Source organism: Carcharodon carcharias, chromosome 8 (assembly GCF_017639515.1).
Source record: "Carcharodon carcharias isolate sCarCar2 chromosome 8, sCarCar2.pri, whole genome shotgun sequence".
NCBI classification, from domain to species: domain Eukaryota; kingdom Metazoa; phylum Chordata; class Chondrichthyes; order Lamniformes; family Lamnidae; genus Carcharodon; species Carcharodon carcharias.
In genome coordinates this window covers 18,899,962-18,913,269 of record NC_054474.1, presented here as the reverse complement: position 1 = coordinate 18,913,269, position 13,308 = coordinate 18,899,962, and the positions used below count along the sequence as shown (strand labels likewise).

At 41.6% G+C, this 13,308-nt stretch overlaps 1 protein-coding gene across 1 annotated transcript in view; it reads right to left on the bottom strand.

Moving 5' to 3' along the window:
* Positions 1 to 7,552: 7,552 nt before the first annotated feature.
* The window catches only part of LOC121281409, a 45,057-nt gene continuing 39,301 nt past the window's right edge, over positions 7,553 to 13,308 (bottom strand). Inside the window, exons 12-15 of the mRNA XM_041194353.1 lie at positions 11,973 to 12,050; positions 10,507 to 10,563; positions 7,937 to 7,989; positions 7,553 to 7,804 (exon numbers count right to left, since the gene is read on the bottom strand). Of these exons, the coding sequence (XP_041050287.1) occupies positions 7,733 to 7,804; positions 7,937 to 7,989; positions 10,507 to 10,563; positions 11,973 to 12,050 (260 nt within the window). The 3' untranslated portion in view covers positions 7,553 to 7,732. The remainder of the gene's footprint in view (positions 7,805 to 7,936; positions 7,990 to 10,506; positions 10,564 to 11,972; positions 12,051 to 13,308) is intronic.

The window sequence follows — 13,308 nt, the reverse complement described above, 5'->3', positions numbered from 1 at the left end:
CTGCCATGGTGGGATTTGAATCCCTGTCCCCAGATCATTGGTCTGGGTCTCTGGATTACTGATTAGTGCCATTAGCACTATGTCACCAACTCCCCAGTAAGGGTTGAGCTGGTAGTGTGGGAAAGTAGCTGGTTATGGAGCTTAGGTGGTAAGGAATGTGGGTAAGGGGGTAAAGTTGTTGAGGTTAGAATGTTATTGCGTTAGGGTGGGGTGGGGGAAGGGTGTATGGGATAAGTGGGTAAGGGGTAGGGTGGCAGGATATCAGCTGAGTCTCGTGTCAGGGTGGCAGCTGAGGAGGATGGTAGGTGGGTAAGGTGACTGGTGGATGAGGTGGCAGGGTGATGGGTGGTTAGGGTGGTAGGTAGGGAGGGTTGCAAGGTGGCAGGGTGGTGAGGTGGTTGGGTGGCAGGTGAGTGATGTGCGTATGGTGTCAGCTCGGTAGGGTGGCAGGTGCACGTGGTGGTTAGTTGGGCCAGGTGAGTCCAGCAGCAGGTCGGTGGGTAGCGAAGTATTGCCAGGTTAGGGGCTAGTCAGGTAGGCCTGCGAGGTAGTCAAGGAGTTGGGGGTAATCAGCTCATGGGTTGTGTTCAGGTAGAGTTGGGGGTGGTCATCTGGTGGTGGGGGCTACTCGGGGCAGGTTTAAGTAATTGGAAGGGATCGAGGGGCACTCCTGGAGTTGGAGGGTGTTGGGGGATTCGGAGGGCGACAGAGGGATCGGGGGCATTCAGCAGGGTAAATGGGGTAGTCACAGTGGGCGGGAGCTGTGGGCTATGTGTCAGGGGCAGACAGGTGGGGCAGGATCAGTTGTATAGTTAGCCAGCGGCTAGGCTTCATTTTTTCCCTTCTAACGTTTCCTGAGTAACTATCCGGATAAGTAAGTCGGAACTGTCCAAAGTCTCCTACTCTAACTCAGTGTTGGAGACATTTTCAGAGGTTCCCTGGGAGCAGGGGAATTGCCCATCAGAACATCACACTTCTTGGACAATACATAAAGTGTCCTTGCTTTGCAACTTCATTGGATTGCATAGCGCAGCTTCCGGGTTACATCCAGTCTCTGCCCATCTGGAAATTGGACAATCTGGGCCTATATTTGAATATAACGGTTAGTCAAGGGTAATTTGGGTCCTTACAAATGGATGTGGGCAATAGTGTAAATGAAATAAGGAAATGGTAGAATTGCTGCATCAAGTCTTCACAGTAGAAAAATAGAGTAACAAACCTGACATTCAATGGAAACTAATAATAAATCAAGGATTGGAACTGAATAACATTAACAGAAGCAAGAATGCAGTATTAGAAATAACAATGGCACTAAAGACTGACAAATCCCCAGGACCTGATGATTTCTGCACTTGGGTTTTAGAGGAAAGATGTGGGGATTTTGCAAAAGCTTCAGCCATGATCTTCCAAAGATCTCTCGTTTCAAGAATTTCGCTTTAGTTGGAAATCCTAAATGTAACTCTGTTATTTTTGAATGTGGAGAGAGAGAAAAGCCATGAAATTGTAGATGTGATTAACTTAAGTTATGGAGAAGTTATAGAAATCTATAATGAAGGAGAGGTTGATTGGATATTTAGAGAAAGTTGTCCTGATTAAAGAGAATCCACAAGGATTTGTGAAAAGTCAGTCGTTTCCAACAAAACTGTGTTTTTTGAGTAAGTAACTAAATTGTGATTCAGGAATATCTATGGGTTGTAATTTTTTCTTTCTATAAAACAGTTTACAGAGTTTTGAACCATGGAACAAATAACACTAAATAAAGATTTCTGGAATATATAAATAAAAATACTTTTATTTAAACATCAGCAAGAGATTGCACATAACCCTATAGAGATCTAAATCTTTATTCAAAGATCATGCTGACTTTTACCAAAAATCCCACACATATGAATACCAGTGAGTAGTGAGTTCAGCAGTGATTTGACATAGCTGTTAAACTAGCAACTGACCAAGTTACTTCTTTGACCAGAGCAGTGAGTAGCTTTACACTTCACCTCTTATACTTTTCCCTTGGACTGGGCTTGCATGTTAAACTGACAGGACCTTAGGCCCTGTAAAGTTCTGCTTAATACAAAATGTACAATAGCATGTTGAGTTCTTTGTCTAAAACCATGGAGTAAATGCCCACCCTCACACGTAATTCCCAAGCAATATGAGTTGTTTCACAGATTCTCTCATCTACCTGAAGATGCCATATTGGCCTCAAAATATTAACTCTGTTTCTCTCTCTCCAAAGATGCTGTCAGACTTGCTGGGTTTTTCCAGCATTTCCTGTTTTTATTTCAGATTTCCAGCATCTGCAGTCTCTGCATTTACTCTCATGCACCTTATCAGGCTTAGGAATGTCTTGCACCAAGTACACTCTCAGTTGTTAACTCCTACCCAAAGACTTTCTTATCTGTGAGAAGCATCTTGGAACATTCAGCAGGTTTTATTTTCCTTTATAAAAGTTGTTTGGCCTTGCATTGCAGATAAAATTGGGTCATTTGTTAAGTTTGCTCAGCTTACAGCAAAACTCTATATTCCTGTGGCAGTAATTTATATCAACATCTGGAAAGCATCAACATCTCCATAGGAGCCTGTGAACCAAATTAAAAGCTTATGGAATTAACGAAAAATGATTGTTTAGGCAATTGTTTTACAAATTTTTGCCCTTGAGATTTAGGTTCTTCTGAATGTCGCTATAATGTTCCTGATTTACTGCCTCTCATCTTCTGTTATCTGGAGTTTGTCTGATTAACTGTGAGTTCTGCTATTTGAGATCCTTGAGGGTGGCCAAGTTGTGCTATTAGTAATGGAGTTGATCTGCAGACACTTCTTGGGTAGTGACCTATGGGGATGTTCGCTGATGATTGCACAATGTTCAGCACCATTCATGATTCCTTAGACACTGAAGCAGTCCATGTCCAAGTGCAGCAAGATTTGGACAATATCCAGGCTTCAGCTGACAAGTGGCAAGTAACATTTGCACCACACAAGTGTCAGGCAATGACCATCTCCAACAAAAGAGAATCTAACCATTGCCCCCTGATGTTCAATGACTTTACCCAAACTATCAACATCCTGTGTGTTACCATTGGCCAGAAACTAAACTGGACTAGTTATATAAATACTGTGGCTATAAAAGCAGGTCAGAGGCTAGGAATCCTGTGACAAGTAATTCACCCCCTGACTCCCCAGTGCCTGCCCACTATCTACAAGGCACAAGTGAGGAGTGTGTTCGAATACTCACAACTTGCCTGGATGAGTGCAGCTCCCATAACACTCAAGAAGCTTGACAGCATCCAGAACAAAGCAGCCCACTAGATTGGCACCACATCCACAAACATTTACTCCCTCCACCACTGACACACAGTTGCAGCAATATGAAACACTTATGATATCCAGGAATTCACCAAGACTCCTTTGACAGTACCTTCCAAAGCCATGACCACTACCATCTAGATGGACAAGGGCAGCACCACCAACTGGAAGTTCCCCTCCAAGTTACTCACCATCTTGACTTGGAAATATATCACCATTGCTTCACTGTTGTTGGGTCAAAATCCTGGAACTCCCTTTCTAAGAGCAATGTGGATGTACCTGCACCACATGGACTGCAGCGGTTCAAGAAGGCAGCACACCACCACCATCTCAAGGGCAATTAGGTATGGGCAATAAATACTGGCCCAGCCAGCGAAGCCCACATCCTGTGAATGAATAAAAACTTAAGATCAAAACACCTGATGTTCTGCTGCAGGCAAATTGTAGACAAATTTCACAGATTCAGTCTCTTTCCCTGTAAGAAATATACATTTTGATATAGATACAGAGATATAAAATATATTATATATAACATAGAACCACCTGAAGTAAAACTGCACAACATTTTTTTCAATATGTGAAATTATTGCCTCACTGGGAATTGGGAACTTTAAAATGTACAATAAACATTTTCAGTAAAGTACTCCACCACTTCCTGTGATGATTCTAGCAGAAGTCATTTCATAAAATTTTATACTGTGCAAGTAATCTATTTGAAGTAAGATGTGATGCATCTTGAATCCATCCTGTATCCATGATCCACAAAGATTTCTGCTTAAAAATAAAATAATTTAAATGAAGAATGAAAATATATGCAATTTACCTATTATAGGAAGAATGGGCAAAATACAGTTACAAAATACTTCACCATAATTTTCACTTATACGTAGTTAAATTAAACTGATCAGAAAACTGATGAATTTTATATAGGATTATGGATTAACAGCAAGTAGCATTTTCATATTCACTGCTGCTTCATTGATGGATGTTGGTGTTAACTTTGCTATTCCCATTTACAATTCATCTTGACCTGTCTTTCGTTTCTTTACTTGTCCCATTTCCATATCCTTTTGTCTTCCACCATCACCCCTGTTTTCATTTACTCTCTCCTGCTTTTCATCCTATCACAGAATTTCTGTTATGTTCTTTTCCCCTATCTCTCCTTTCCTGTTTTACAATCTCAGTAGAAGGTGATAACTTTTAAAAAGAAATGTGAGCTTTCAGTCAGTAGCTGAAAGGATGACCTGACAAATTTCATCTTTGAAGACTTTTACTGTAACAAACTAACTAGAAATAACATTGACAAACCATTTTTTCAGTAGGCAACTTATGCTGTAAACTACAGAACAGGACTTCTCACTTTTAGCTTCTCTTTTCACTTTTAACACAACTGAAATTCCCACTCCATGGTTACACTGTCCACTGTTCCTTAAGTAGGAATTTGAATTCTGCCAGACATTCCAAAGTCATTCTTAGCCCCAGAGGTTTTACTTTCATTCTTTCCTTTTCCCAGCCCAGTAACTTTTAACCCTAGAACAGTCTTACTCGATCAGAACTTTCCTGGAAATTCTCCCTTTAGTTTGAACAAGGCGCATCTTCCAGCCTCATTTTTAAATCTTCATGAATTTGATCTTTTCAATTTGAGTGCAAGCTCCTACCCAACATTCCTGCAGAGTGAACCACAGGGGACTCGTGCCCCTATCTGCTCCTTCTCTCTCTCTCTCTTGGACCCTGTAGACTGATATTTCTGTGAAATTCAGGGATATCTTTCAGGAGAATCTTGTAATTCAACCCCACAATTCCTTCCAATGCACACTTCCCCTCTCAAAGCCCATCACCATGGCAACGTGAATCTTTGCATCCAGCTAGAAACGCTAATTAGCCGCACTTAGAACCCAACGCCATTCTATCATAAAATTAAATAGAGTTAAAGCATAACCTTTTATAAAACCTGACATTCTTAACACCTTCCTGGAACTTTGGAGACTAGCAGTCTATTCACTGTAGGCACAGGCGCTTCTGCCATTGTCTGCAACTACGAACATTTTACATCATCTGCCCAGTAAAGGGACCCCTCGCTAATCTTTAATGGCCACACTGCCCAAGTTTTTTGTCAGCAAAATTCATAACACCTCGCACGACCCTCCTTCATTTTACTCAAAATTAAAGGCATAGGCTGGAATTTCCTGTCCAGGTTGGCGTCGTGCGTCATGGCGGAGGTGAGTAAAAAATATGGCAGGAAGGCCAAAAATCAGCTTCATGACGTCGTGAAACCAGTTTGCGATCATCCACTCCACCTGTCAATGGCAGACCACGTTTCCTGCTGCCAGACATCAGGGATGTTATTTTAATACATCTGTATGTAATTATAATCCCTGCCAGCCGGAATCATCCCCCATGCTGGATCATCTGGGCATGTCGATGTGATTGCACGCTGACTTGTTTCACTCAGGACTTTGAAGTTTGTTTGCCTACCGCGCTTCAGGCAGCACTCACGGTCATCAGCGCCAGGGTTCCCAGGATGCACCACATCATTTTTAGGAGGGTTCACGGGCAGGTCTCTACGGGAATGACTTTTCAATGTCCTCTAGGGAAGGAAATCTGCCATCCTTACCTGGTCTGGCTTACACGTGACTCCAGACTCACAGCAATGCCCTCTGAACAAGGGCAGCTAGGGATGGATAATAAATGCTGGCCCAGCCAGTGACGCCCACATGCCATGAACAAACCAAAAAAAACTACCGACTGCGGGCTTGTTTTGGGGAGGGGGAGAAGAGACCTCAGGTAAGGGAAGAGGCTGCAGGGCGAGGGCTGGACTGGGGAAAGTGTGTTTCCCAGTATGTGGGGGGGTCACATGTTGATCTATGCAAGTGGCCGCAAGATGTTGAGGGCTGAAGAGGCAGCCTCCAGAGGAGGTGAGGCCAGATGGAAATATGAGGGTGTGTGTGAGAGAGTGAGTTGTGATACCCCTTGAGCTGGCAGTGAGTAAAATGCCAGTGAATGTGTGATGGCCTTGTGAGTGCCTGAATTTAGAGTGATGAGATTGTTGCCATACCCTGGCAGCACAGATGAGATCATTCATCCTCTTTCTGCACTGGATGGCCAACCTCTTCTGTGCAGCATTGGTACTGACCACCACCTCCTAAGCTGGAGTGATGAGATTGCTGGACCTCCTGCAAATTTCCTTCCCTAAAGGGGATTAGTGAAGCAGATGGGTTTTTTCACCATCACTACTGCTAAGACTAGTTTATATAACAGATTTATTAACTGAATTCAAATTCCACCAGCTACTATGGTGGGATTCGAACCTATGTCCCAAAGCACTAGCCTGGACCCCTGGATTATTAGTCCAGTGACATTACCACTGCATCAACATCGATCTATAAATTTCAACTCCATCATCACACCATCAGCTAATGTAGATTTGGGGGATGGTCTAGTGGTGGAGTTAAATTCTGTTCACTTCAGTATGGCATGAGGAAATAGCGCAGTCACTCAGAATCCATTACATATGATTGACAGCATTAATGCGTGTACTGTCATTTCCACCTAAGAATATGAATCTGAAACCAACAAACAATATTTAAGTATCTGTATTCATCGGGTTATTTGTGTCTTCTGAGAAAAGATTGTCGTATTCCCAAATATTTGCATAACAAAAGCATTCATGAGGTTGATTTGTGAAACTCACAATCGTAACTAAAGATCACTGAGTGAATTGATTAAATATTGGTTGCTGTTAAAAGGATGAATGTTCCACAGTGACCCAATCAGACAAAGAGAAACGCAAGGTTTAGTGACACATTGCATAGTTGAATCCTCATTGTTGGTTATTACAATTGAGAGGTTAATTGAGTGGGCAGAGAACCATGGAACATTCAATTTATTTTTCATAATGAAAGCTTTTTTACACAGTATCTGCAGAAGCTATGAAATGATTGTTGAAACCATATCAAGAGAACGATTTCTATTGCAATAATAATAATAATAATAATAAAAACAAAAAAGTGCGGATGCTGGAAATCCAAAACAAAAACAGAATTACCTGGAAAAACTCAGCAGGTCTGGTAGCATCGGCGGAGAAGAAAAGAGTTGACGTTTCGAGTCCTCATGACCCTTCAACAGAACTAGGTGAATCCCAGGTGAATCCTAGGATTCACCTAGTTCTGTTGAAGGGTCATGAGGACTCGAAACGTCAACTCTTTTCTTCTCCGCCGATGCTGCCAAACCTGCTGAGTTTTTCCAGGTAATTCAATTTCTATTGCAAGTTGCTTTCATGTTTCAGAAGTATGATGCAATGATTGTATTAAATCAGAGTAGGTACATAGGAAGAAAGCTCCAGATTTTTCTGTGGTTAAAAATATTAATTCACAGAAACGTTATATTTTATATATCTGACTCCAAGCTATTCCTGCCTCTCCTGTGAAGATTATTTATATCCTGCTTGTGCTACTTGTGCATAGATGACAGATGAAACATCTTCCTCTGAAGGAGCCAGTTCCTGCAAGACAGAAATTAACCATTTATAATAATGTGATCGATTATTGCATCTCTTCTCATCAATAATTTTACAAATGTTATAGATATTGATATTTTAGGGTACAATTTCATGACTAGGAATCAATGTACTTACAGTATCTGAAGATTGTGTGTTCCACTGTGTATTCCCTTCTCCCTGGCTGCTCCCTGTGATATTCAAAATCATCACAATTAAGGAATAATATTGACAGATCAAGCTGAAAAATGGCAATTGGCATACAAATGTCCTCGACTTACCGCATTCACTCATACAGCCAATAGCCAGGTTTGATCTGTTTTACTCACATGCACACTAAGTGGCTTTTACACAATGTGCTACAGGGAACATCACAACGCTCAGTCCATCATTGCTGGGAGATTGCATGACCCATTGCTGGCTCATTCAGCTGCTGTTGGAACTCGGTGCCCTTTGGATGGATTATTGGAAGAAAATGGAGCCCGAGATAGTGGGAAATGCTCCGTCAGTCTTATTTCCACTGAAGCAATATGGGCATGATAAAAGGATTGGAAGTCAAGTGTCAATGATCACCACCCCATTTCCTATCATTAATGCCCAGGAAACACGTGTCAGCAACATACCCAAATAAAATTAGCTTTACTTAGATCAACTTGGGATGAATTTTCAGTGTCTTTCACATCTTCAGGACATGTGAAAGCCTCTTGCATACTTTCAGAGTTTAATCACCGTGCTCGGCAGCGCACCAACAGTTAGCACTCTCTCAGCTAAGACTGCAAGTAGCAAGGCTCAAAACTGTGACCTTGCTTCTCAGACACAAGTGTGCTGACCCTGAGACAAGCTGGTACACAGAGGGCTGAAACAAGTTTCCTTCTATATCCACATGTTCAATATTTGACATGATATTATTCAAGGATGTCAAATATTTTCCTTTGACTCTGGTTCCACATTGTCAACAACTTCAATAGTTAGTTCAAAAATAGTTACAATAAAATGGTTGTCCATTAAAAAGCTTCTTTCTGGAAATATTTCCAATTGCAAAGGCATTATCAATGTTATGAATAAAATTAGCAACAATGCTAATAGTTAGCATGCTTTATTGTCAGTGAAGGAGGTCATATGGTCCCTATGTTCAATGTATTTGTTCTCAGGTGGTTACTAACCCTGGTCAGAGCCACATTTATTGCTCATCTCCACCTGCCTTAAGAATTCTATATTGAAGCAAGAATATACTTCAGAGAGGGCTAAAGGTTAACCACATGGTTTAGGTTAGCATCCCATTGAAGCCACAAAGTAGGTGCCTTTCTCTAAGGGACATTACCACAAGTTCTCTGGTGCTGGCCTACAAATGGGGAGATTTATTCGATTCAATTTCTCAACATAACATGATTGGATTGGAATTCATGACTTCCAGGTTGGTAGCCCAGCAGCTTAGTCACTTTACTTTGTTATTGAGGCACTTGAATGTTTTTTTCTTATTTATTCTTTCACATGATATGGGCATCACTGGCTAGGCCAGCATTTTTGCCCAAGCCTAAATATCTTTGAGAAGATGGTGGTGAACAGCCTTCTTCAAGCACTGCAAGAGGTTGTGGGTTTGGAAGCTGCTGTCAAAAAAGTGTTGGTGAGTTGCTTCAGTGCATTTTGTAGATGGTACACAGTGCTGCCACTGTATGTCGGTCGTGGAGGGAGTGAATGTTTACTGAGGTAATTGGGGTGCCAGTCTAGCAGGCTGCTTTGTCCTGAATGGCGTCAAGCTTTTTGAGTGTTATTGGAGCTGCACTCATCCAGGCAAATGGAGAGTACTCCATCATACTTCTGACATGTGCCTTTTAGATTGTGGGCAGGCTTTGGGGAGTCAGGAAGTGAGTTACTCACCATAGAAATCCCACCCTCTGACCTGTTCTTGTAAGCATAGTATTCATATTGCAGGTCCAGCTCAGTTTCTGTTCAATGGTAACATTCAGGATGTTGATACCGGGGGATTCAGCAATGGTAAGGCCATTGATTGTCAAGGGAAGATGGTTGGGTTCTCTCTTGCTGGAGATGGTTATTACCTGGCACTTGTGTGGTCCAAATGTTACTTGCAACTTCTCAGCCCAAGCCCGAATGTTGTCCAGGTCTTGCTGTATTGGGCTACTTTTGAAGTGTACTCCATGTTGTAATGCAGGAAACACTGCAGCCAATTTGTGTGCAACAGACTTCCACAAGCAGCAATGTGATAATGACCAGATCATCTGTTTCTAAGTGATGTTGGTTGAGTGATAAATATTGCCCAAGATAGTCAGGAAATCACCCCTTTATTCAATAAATAGTGCTATGGCGTTTTTTTTAATGTCCACCAGGGAGAGCATTCAGGGTCTCGGTTTAAAATCTCTTCTGAAAGACGGTACTTTCAATAATACAGCACTGCCTCAGAACTGCATTGATGTGTCAGCCTAGATTTTGTGCCCAAGTCTCTAGAGTGGTATTCAAACCCACAACCCTCTGACGCAGAGAAAAGACTGCTCCCCACTGAACCACAGCTACTCAGCACTTTGACATGGCTGAGTATGAGGAGCTTTACCCTAGGACTGCTTGGTGTTGACATCAGGTGCCTAAAAGCAATTCAGGCTAAATAAAGTTTATTACCCAGCAGCAACGTTCCTCACCTTGAAGAACACAAAACTGAAAACATGAGAAAAAATTGCAACGTTAAGTTTTACTACCTGTTGCTTTTTTCTGAAAATCAATAGATCCATAATGGATATCTTCTCTCTCTGTATCTGCACAGAATAAGACAGAAATATAGAATTTGCATCTATATATGTGGTGTATGAACACATCCCAAAACAAGTTGTGAATTTCTTTCAAAGTGAACTTAGAATGGTAACATTTCATATTGAGTTTGAAAATGATTTAGTTAAGCTCACAACTAGGGTCTTAAATCTTAAAAAGCAAAATACGTAGATATGATTAGCATGTTGGCTAATGTAGATTGGGAAAGTGCATCAAACTATATGATGGCAATCAATTTAAAGAATTAATAAATAATTTTCAAATATGCACTACTTTAACACACAAAACAGCACAGAAAAGACTGGTATAATTTTGGCTAACCAAAGATGTTAAAGTTAGTATTAGATCAAAGGAAGAGGCTTATAACTTGTGAAAATTCAATGGTTGGCAGGAAGGCAGCAGGCATCTTGAAATAAGAAGGTTGAGGTGCAGCTGGTGTGGGTTGGGGATGTGGGCTGGTGTCCAGCATGGGAGGAATGGAGATTTGTTTAAAATGGTAAACGGTTTTGACAGATTAGATACATGTTGAGGGGGGGGCTGGGTGGGTAGGTGGGTGGGGGGTGCGTTTTAACGGGAAAAGAGAGACGGGTGTGGGTTAAATCCTAACAAGTGATGTTGAGTTGGGATCCTGACAACATCCAGCCCATTTCTGGGCTTCACCCGGGAATGGCTGGGGGGTGGGGGCAGGGGCAGAGTTTGCTCTTCTATACCATTATTTTCCAAGTAATTTGTAGCCTAATTATTCTTACCAAAATATAAAACCTCTAATTATCTAAGTTGAAACTTATTTGCCAATTATATGCCCATTCTTTAAGTTTATTAATGTCTTCTCGTCATTTACTGCAGTCCTCCTCTGTATGGAATATCCCTCCCTCCCCTGACTAATTTGGTATATTCCACAAATTTAGAAATTGTTTGTGTTTGCAAAGTCTAAATCATTAATAATAAGTTGTGAACAGCAACGGTCCAAGCACTGAACTAGCTTTCCACCCTCCTTGGAGCTGTCGAGTAGGTAATTAAAATATCCCAGTGGGTCATTAACTGCTGCTTTAACCAACCATGCCGACATGTCCTGGCTGGGCCGAATGGTCGCTTTCTGTGCTTTATATTATATTTAATTTCAAACAGCCATTCCTATTGTAAACCTGTGGTACAATGACCAGGATGGCTGAATAAATATGTTTCTGTATTGTGTTTGAGCCCTGCCAGTATTGAGCGGATCAGTATTATATTATTAAATAATCTTAAAATATCTCAGTATTTACCATTGCAGATCTGAAGTGCTTCCCACTCAAAAGTATTAAACTAGAAGCAAAATTTAACACAATAAAACCTGTCAGTCTCTATTTTAACAATAACTACACAGATGGAGCCATCATATGATTCAGCTACTTACTGTCTTTTTCTGCCTTTCTACTGATAACTGCATATTCATCGAATCCACTCGTCTCAGGCACCTCAGTCTCATTATCACCTGGGAAATAAGATTTTTCTGATTAGAACATGAGAATGACCTAGGGCATCATCTTCTGCCTGTCGAGGGGGGCAGTCGGGAGTGGGTGCAGGTGGGCACAGAGCCGATTGCCACCTGTGATCAGCTGTGCGCCGCCATTTTACGTGGGCGGGCCAAGTAAAGCCCGCCAAGCGTGACGCATAACTGGTAGCGCTCAGTGCTACCTTTGCGGGCGGGAGGAGGAGGGAGAGTCGGGGCCTGCGCTCTTTCCCACACGCACGTGAAAGAGCGCAGCGATCTCCCTGAGGCACAGAGCTCTTTCAGGCAGATTAAGTTCAAATTGAAAGTTTAAAATAAAGAAACATTAAAATTATTTAGACATGTTCCCTGATGTGACAGTGTCACATGAGCTGGGACATGTTTATGAAATGCGTAAAAAATATTTATTTATTTAATAAAACCCTCAGGAACCTTCATCCCGCCTGTGGATGAAAAACACAAAGGCTGTTTGGGCTCTTTGCCTGCTCACAGCCTTAAGGTTGGATGGGCATCCCTGTCAATTGTCTCAATTAGTCTCCTAATGGCCTGAACAGGCCTTTGACAATCTGGCGTGCACCCACCGAACGAGAGATCGGAATGATGCACGGTGACGTCGGGACACATACCCGACATCACCGTACGTCATTTTAAGTATCGGCATGCAAGGCCTGACCCCACACGCCAACGTGAAAATTCTGGCCTTGATTAAGTTGTGCCAGGTACTTCTACAAAACTGCTAGATGGCTAATGAGACATACTTAAATCATTTGGAAAGTGGAATCAGTCCCTCAGAAAAAGAAACAATATTGTTTAAAAAGGATTGTATGCTGCACTGAATCACTGGTGCTAGTTGTCACAAGTGGTTTTAGAAACACTAGAGTAAGTGTGGCAAGTGTTGGAGGCTTTTAATGGCTGTCGGGTGATATCTCAGGAAATGTACAGCCACATATCGAGGGGAAGGATTAAGGACTCAAAATACAGCTATTGTTTCGGAAAAGCTATTAATTGGAATATTTGAGTAGTCTATATAACACAGTAGCCTACAAACTAAGGTTTAGAAAGTACCTGGATTACAAGAGTCTGCAGTGAAGACCAAACAGTAAAATTGGGAACTGATTAGGATGGTTAAAATTAATTACATTTGCATTCAACACGATATTTGGATGTGACAGAATAAAAGTGAAATTTCTGTGTTTTTTAAGTGCAACTGAAAAATACAAACAGGGATACATGATTGCCA